Genomic DNA, 8,330 nt, shown 5'->3' with positions numbered 1-8,330 from the left:
TATGTCACTACTGCCTCTAGTGCTTTAAAAAAAATGTATGTCCTTTTATATTGCTTCAACTTTGTCTCAAGTATTAGCACTGAATCACACTTTTGATGATCATTACATTCTTGTGACTACAAAATCTTGTTAAAATCATTTCTTGTTGATGTGTTCAAAGAAATCTTTTAAATAGTATGCCCTGTTTTTTGTGTTTGTTTGTTTGTTTTTTGTGCTTTGTTGCATTTTAGGTAGCCTTGTGTAATATCTTAGCTAAGGGACTACAGATGAAAAACAGCCTTTAGGCTAATTCCGGCATTTTTATACCATGTGTATTTATTAATTTGCACAGTCCCTTCTTAAATAAACTAAACTTATCTTGAGTGTAAGCGAGACAGGAGGGACAATGGAATTGAGAACTTTGGACTCGTCATCTTGTTTATTGTTTCCTTATTAAATGTATACAGTTAACCCAGGATGCTCAGTTACAATACCATTACTAAGCATTCTAAGCATCTTAAAGAAAACTGAGACTATACTATACAAAAAGCCTTTATCAAATTCATGTCCTGGACACACAGCCTGCCCTGCACTCCTTGTTCCCCAACCACATGCCTCCAGACACACCTGAGGGAGATCTGAACTCTAATGAGTGCACTGTTCTAATTAGGACCTGCTCCACATTGAGATATTGTAATGTTAATGCTATTGAAACATTGATTGAATATAATAAATGTTTAAAAAGCTTTAGCTTACTTAATTACATTTAGTCCAGTTTTAACTGAGACATCTAGACATCCTTAAAATAATCAAATCAAATCAAACTGGGAATCAGAGAAAGGCAAAACTTGAAAAGAGAAAATCCCTGCAGCAAAGACGACACACGAGAAGTCACAAAAGTTTACTTAACAAACAGGAGTAACAAGTCACTTCCCTCGTATGTCAGTCAGAGGGCTTTGAGCTGGCTGCCATCTGACTCCACAGAGAGGATTTCCACTCTGCTTTTACCAGAGCACACACATAGGTCAAGATGACAGGACATCACTTTTGCCTGTGGACAAAAAGCAAACAAGGGAGACACGTGTTGGATTTATATGGAGTAAATACTTCAGGGGAAAGTTTTCTGTCTTTTTGCTGTGACAGAGATTTCTTGGACACACATCACATGTTTTAAACTATCTCATTCCAGATCTCGGTCCCTGCACTCACTGCTTATCCTTTCGTAAGTTCTTTTCCCCTTGACTGCACTCTGGACATGTGTGAAGCATTTAACATCACAGAAAAACAGAAAAAAAACACAAGTTCCCAGTTACTCTCCCCCCTCTTCTCTCTGATAACAACAGTTGAATCCTGCACTCGATTTACACCCGGCTTTGTTTCCCCTGCAAATATTTTTCCTCCATCCCACTGCAAATCTGCCACAGTGAGACACAGTGCAGAAACGCCTCCGTACACCACTATAGAGATGCTACATTCCAGTCTTTTGTCCTCCACGGGCTGTTCAGAGCAGCTGCTTTAAAACTGGCTGCCCCTTTTTTATATCTTACCTTGTTGTCTGGGGGGGAATGGCAGCGAGGCCCTCAGAGAGCATCATACACATTCCTTCCCCTCGCCCTCCTCCCTTCACTCTTGATTGCCGCCCTTTTCTAAGGACATGTATGTTGTTTAATGTCCACAGCCCCTGGAGACAATGCCCCACTTGACCTTTGACCCCAGTGAGGAAAAGGCAGGCTTAATCTGATGTTGAGATCCTCCACTGCCATTGTCTGTGAGGCAGGGGACCCAATGTGGCTCTAGACTAAAGAGGGGGGGTCAGTCAATACATCTGCACACCAATTTGTTTGTCACATATAACCCCACAGACCTCCAGCACACACAGAAACACAGCCCACCCAAGGAAGATGGCGCTCCCTCAACTTGTCTCCTGACCCTGTTTTCACCCTGCAAACTGTCACTCACACTGCTCATCCCTTTAACACCAGAGAGGAAACTAATAGGTCTATAAGCTCCTGACCACTTGATCAATAGCAGGTTTAAGTGCACATTTAATTACAGAAGGTCAACAACAGAAGTCCACATTTTAGATGCCTGGAAAAGGCTTGTAAAACTGATTCCATCCATCCCTAAAAGCACAGTTTGACATTTTAGTAAATACACTTATTCTTGCTGTGAGTGAGATGAAGAGATTGATATCATTCTAATGTTTGTATGATAACTTAGAAGCTGGTTAGCTTAGAGTAGCATGAAAACTGAAAACAGGGGAAAAAGTTAGCCTGACTGTCTTCAAAAGTAAGTGATTGTGTATTTTTTATGCCTTCTGTGCAACGTAAACATAGGATGTTTATTAGTGAACATTAGAGCTGCTATCCCGGGCAAGAGACACAGCGACATCTTGGTAAAAAACAACCCCTTTTTGTGGCACCATTCTGGCTGGAAGTGCATCGATGTCTCTGTAAAAAACAACCACTTTTCATGGCATCATCCTGGCAGAAAACGCAGCGATGTCTTGATTAAGAACAACCGCTTTTGTGGCACTATCCTGGCAGGAAAAGCAGTGATGTCTTCATAAAAAACAATGGGTATTTGTGGCATCATCCAGGCAGGAAACACAGCAACATGTTGGAAAAAAACAACTGTTTTTCGCTGCACTATCCTCTGTGGTAAAACAGCGACAGCCTCCACCTCCTGATGAGAAAGTCAGCTCATATACTTGAACTAGGATTTAGAAATGTTTATAAGATACATTCAGACTGGGACATTCACATGAAATGTATCCATGGATTGCAGAAACATGCCAACATTTTCTCCTGGTGACTCGGCTGCTATACATGAAGCTGCATGCTACAGTAACATCAAAAAGATTTGTAGTCTTGGTTGCAGATGGTAATTTCTCCCTGCTTCTGGATCATATTCCTGCTGGAACATTAAAGCATGTAACTTGTTCTAGCAGGCACCCTAAGTACAAGTTGGATTCCAAAGTGAGCGTAACAAGTCCCCTTTAATGAATAGATAGGAGACTGATGCATGATGTTACTTTTTCTACTATGCTGCAAGACAAATTTCCAGGAGGACAATGAAAACATACCTGATTGAGCACTTAAAATATTTGGCAGACTGTACCATTAAAAGCACTGACTAATTTGACCTTGTAGAGTCTGTTAATATCTGAATTTATTAATAGATAACTATCTGCAATTAATACCAGGAAAATGGAGTAAAGAGTACACACATTATGACACAAAAGTGTCAGTAGAATGACAGTAAAATGACCAAAAACAGTAATAGTATCAGTAAATTCCACACTTTAATGAGATGTTAAGTTCAAGACATTTTAATTTGCCTGTTACTCTACACATTGTACAGTTCACACAGTATATAAGAATAGATTAATTTGGTTAAACAATTTTACTGATTATTTTACTGCGTAAAAATACATTATCAATTCATTTTCTGCTGTAATAAGGTTTGATGCAGGAAAGCAAAGAGATGACAATGAATTTTCTATTTATCTTACTTACAGTAACAATCAGTATAATATATTATTTTCAGACTCCAGTAAATAATTCAAAACAAAATATAAGAGGCTAAATGTGTCACTAATGCTTTAAACAACAGTAGAACCAAAAAAAAAGGGTTCACCAAACAAAGTTTTGTTTTCTTTTGGTGAATAATTATTCCTATGTGTGTAGTATACATTAAAACCACCGGTAATACTACAGTATTTCACAGTCTGAGTGCAGAACATAGCTGTCACGTTTTGTTACCAAAACATGTGTTTATTTGAACCTGAACATCCAGATGTGTGACTCATGCCGTCTGGAACAAAGCGGACAATAAAAAAAAAAGAAAAAGAAATAACTTATTATAGAACATAAATTATTATTTCCAAATATTTACACATGGTACCTTTGAACATCAGTGCATCACAGACAAAATTATGCATCTCCTCAATGAAACAGTAAACTGGTGAGAAACCCTGTGCTGTATTTCTTTTTTGGAAATGTACTGACGGTGGTTCAATCTGGAAAAAAAAGATGACTTCACAGTCACTCCAGCACTTGAGGACGTTCCCTGAGTCATAGGTCATGTCAAGTGCTGAAAATCTGCTTTTTAATCCTAGCAGAGACGTCAGTCAAGACGTCCATTATGGGAAAAAAAATGTTTACCTGATGTTTATCATTCAGTTTCTAAGAAAATTAAAAGAAGAAACAGGCCACAAAAGTGTAATCTGTCAGTTTGGTTCAGTCATCAAGTGTTCTACATTTAAAAAGAAGGAGTTTTTTTTTTATTATCGTTAAACCCCTGTAATGAATTTGGACATAAAGTTACACAGGGCTTTCCACAGAGACTAATCTATTATTACATATATTAGAAGTTCATGGGGGAAAAATTTCAATACAGCATGCATGGCAATATCGTATCAATACACAAATGTCAAGTACTGATTTTTTTTTTTTTTAGAATTCATAATATTGCAAATACAAATTAAACTTTTGGTAGCCTACTAAAATCAATTGCTTTTCCAGTCCACTAGATACATTTTGCTGCAAGAAAAATAATTAAAGTGAGATGAACAGACTGAAAACTTTATCTTATTACATAAAATAGATGTTGACGGGGTGATAATTTGCAGTTAAATCCTAATATATGTTGTTGCAATATATAGCATATCTCAAAATTATGTTTAAAATTGCAATAATATTGTGTTGTGACTTAAGTATTGTGACTATGACGTATCGTGGGGCCTCTGGTGATACCCACCCCTAAAAGCAGTCCATGAGAGTTTAACATAGTCTCTAACATGGTCTCATGGGCCAACTTATGGGTGGCAAAGGGAAAAAAAAGTGGTGCATTTGTTTTATTTTTACACTGGCAATAGTTTTATAAAACTAAAGGACTAATTTCTCAAATGGAGGATATTTAATGTCTCTTTTAAAGGAATACTTCAGCATATTTGGAAATGATTTGCTCTCTTGCTAAGAGCTAAATAATAAGATTTATACCACTCTTACGTTTGTACGGCTTCAGTCACACTAATTTAGCTTAGCATTATGACTGAAAACAGGAGGAAACAATTTTTCATTAGTTTTTATCTTAATTTTGTTTTTAATTCAGTTTAGTTTCAATTAGTTTCCAGAGTTTGCTCGTTTCAGTTTCATTTTAGTTTTGTTTTTATTAGTTTCAGTATTAGCTTTAGTTTGTCTTTGTATCACAATATGGGGAATATTTGTCAGGGGCAAGACTGAAAAAGTTCAGAATAGGTGTTACAATACAAACACAGCACTTTGTGAAGGCAACTGACTCACAGTTATGTAGACATCCCAGTTTCAAACATACACACCAATGCCTCCTCGTTCTTGTTGTGTTGACACATTTGAACAAATTGACAAAGACTAAAACTAAAGACATTTCCTGTATATATTTTATTTTATTTTTCATTTGTATCTATTTTTCTAAATTCTAGTTGTTTTTTTTTAAATTTCAAATAACTAAAATGGTTTTTCACACCCACTTTTACTTTTTTGGTTGAGTTTTAGTTATAACTATATATATTAACTATATTAACCTTGATACCAGCACAGCTCAAGCTAACTGGTTTATTGATATACTTGAATGTATTAAACTTGGGTGACAGGCTAGCTGTTTCCCCCTGTTTACAGTTTTTATGCTAAGCTAAGCTAGCTTCATATTTACCATACATACAGGTGAGTGGTGTCAAGTCTTCTCATCTAATGCTCAGTTAAGACAGCGAATAAGCATATATGCCAAAATGTTGAAATATTCATTTAAAGGTCCAGTGTATAGGATTTTGGGGGGATATATTGGCTGACATGGAATATAATAAATGTGTTTTCTTTCGTTTATAATTACCTGAAGCTAAAAATGATTGTGTTTTCATTGCCTTAGAATGTTTCTACAGTTGCCCAGAATGGACTAATCAAACACTGGCTCTAGAGAGGGCCATATGCATTTTTGTTTCAGCCACTGTAGTTCTCCTACATGTTTGGCACACAGGAGATGTTTCAGTTGGTTGCAATCTGCAACTTTACCACTAGATGGCACTAAATCATGCACAGTATACCTTTAAACCTTTTGTTGATTTGGTGAAACAGAAGATAAAGAGTTTCCAACAAATTAATCTCATATATTCATGAGTATGCTGTAACATACAGAGAAGAACAAGAACACAAATGTTTGAGGTATTGAACATGACCTTGTTGGGTGCATGGTTAGAAAATGTATCACTAAGTTTTTGAAAGTCTTCATCTTTCCTTGTTTCAGTTGCAGCCTCACCACCACACACACTGTAATGCTGGTCAATTAACACAAACCAGAGAGCCTGACGAACAAGGAGATGGTCAAAGTGAAGCCAGATCTACTACCTACAGCCACAAGACTCAACCACCATGTCCTCGTACTGTTTGTAGACCACATTGTTTCCTGAGTCGATGTAGAGGATGCTGATGGGGCTGAGTTTGGATGGGGCGCAGCAGCTAGGCGGCATGTTGCTGGGGTTCATTGAATTCATCAGAGTCTGGATGATGGCATGGTTGGTGGGCTCCAGGTGGGAGCGCAGGGGGAAGTCACACACTCCCTCGCAGTGGTACGCCTCATAATCCAGCGGGGCGATTATCCAGTCGTCCCAGCCAAGATCTCTGAAGTTGACGTGCAGCGGCTTCTTGCTGCACCTGGATTTGGACTTCTTGCCGTGTCTCTTCCCATGGCGTGTTTTGGATGCAGCCGTCCTTCTTCTCCTGCTGGCTGTGGTGACAGGGCCCCTGTCTTTGGTCTTCCTCTGTAGACCCAGCAATTCTCTCCCCTCTCTCCTCTCACTGAAGAGAGTCTGCCTCTTCTTCGACCTAGTGAACACCACTAAGATGGCTTTCTTCTGCTGAGGCCTGCCATGCCTGTGCAAGCCCAGAAGGTGCAGGTCCAGCTCCCTCTCTGGGTTGTCCAGCATGCCCCTGAGCTCCAGGCAGAAGTGCTTCCCCTGGCTCAGGTGATGCTGCTCTTTGAATATTTCCCACACATCCAACACCTCCCACTTCGGCCCCTGGGAATCCTGCAAGTCCAGTGTTTTGGAGTCGAGCAGCTGCTGGTCGTGGCAGGAGAGGAGCTGGATGTCCACAGGCTCTGTTTCCGATATCCTGAAATTCCCAGACACTTTGGTGTATATTCTGAGCTCAGCTCCCAGCACCTCCGCCTTTTTGGAGAGCGTTGAGACGTCGAACAGATACTGCTGTCTCCTCAGAGGGGAGAGTGGGAGGTCATCTGTGGAAAGCATTAAAACAGCAGGGTCAGATACATTCTCACGGGACGATGTGCATACCACAGAGATGCGGAATCTGACAGGAAAAATCCTACTATTGTCTGCACTGAATTAATCTGGGAGACAAAGTATGAGTCATGGGTGTTCAATCAATCCTACCTGCATGCACATATACACACACACACACACACACACACACACACACATATAAATACACTGAAGCTCCACATACCTTCCCCATTGTCCACAAAACTTGCAATAGTGTTTGCAGCTTTTGAAGAGCGAAAGAAACTGGCGTTGAGTCCCAGTCTCTCCGCCGTGGAGAAGGTCTTGTAAATAGACAGCATGTAGTCATGAGGCTCAACTGAGTCTTTAGATGTCGTTTTACTGTTTCTATCGATGGATGGCGGCGCGTAAAACTCCTTGAAGTACTTAGAAGCGTGTTGTCCATCAAAAATCCTCGTCACCTTGCTGCTCTTTGGCGCAGCTGGAGGAAAAATAGCAAGAGTATGAAAACCGGGGATTTCCCTAACAAACACCAGAGCGCCGCAGAGAAAAGCGAAGTGATAGAGATCCATCCTCTGCTCTCGCCCTGAATCAGAGCCGGAGCCTGAGCTGTGGCTGCCGGGGTGGGGGGGACCACGGGCAAAGCCGGAGCTGAACTCTGCATCCACTCTGCAGCAAGTGGCTGCTCCGCAAAGTGCGCACAGCTCTGGAGGACAGGCGGTGCGAAGTTTTTAAAAAAAAAAAAAAAAAAAAGGGGGGGGGGGTTTACACGCCCACATTGTACTGTTATCGTTAAGGCTAAATGGAGGGCGCAAATTAAGGCTGTAAAACTAATTGTTCCTCTGTTGGCTGTCACCTCCCTCCTGGGGAGGCAGATGTGAGCTGAAAGGAAGCTTGACAGCTTCTGGTGCATTTGCACATTTTAGTTTCAAACACAAAACCTGCTTGTACAAACCACAATCACTCTTAATTTGGAGATTTTTTTTTGGCTCAGTTGTAAATGTTTCCCCCGTTCAAGCAGGGGTTTAAATATCACTGCTGCTTGGGTCTTGGGTGTAGGATTTACCGCGGACTC

The 8,330-nt window shown here is 40.1% G+C and overlaps 1 protein-coding gene across 1 annotated transcript; it reads right to left on the bottom strand.

The window, feature by feature from the left end:
* Positions 1–3,247: 3,247 nt before the first annotated feature.
* Positions 3,248–7,958, bottom strand: gdf6b (growth differentiation factor 6b). Its single transcript, XM_050035288.1, has 2 exons — positions 7,482–7,958; positions 3,248–7,251 (listed from the first exon to the last, which is right to left on the bottom strand). The coding sequence occupies exons 1-2, from the start codon at positions 7,825–7,827 to the stop codon at positions 6,359–6,361; spliced, it is 1,239 nt and encodes a 412-aa protein (XP_049891245.1). The 5' UTR covers positions 7,828–7,958; the 3' UTR covers positions 3,248–6,358.
* Positions 7,959–8,330: the final 372 nt, after the last annotated feature.

The sequence above is a fragment of the Epinephelus moara genome, chromosome 22 (genome assembly GCF_006386435.1).
Source record: "Epinephelus moara isolate mb chromosome 22, YSFRI_EMoa_1.0, whole genome shotgun sequence".
Classification (NCBI taxonomy): Eukaryota; Metazoa; Chordata; class Actinopteri; order Perciformes; family Serranidae; genus Epinephelus; species Epinephelus moara.
This window is presented reverse-complemented; position numbering and strand designations above follow the sequence as displayed.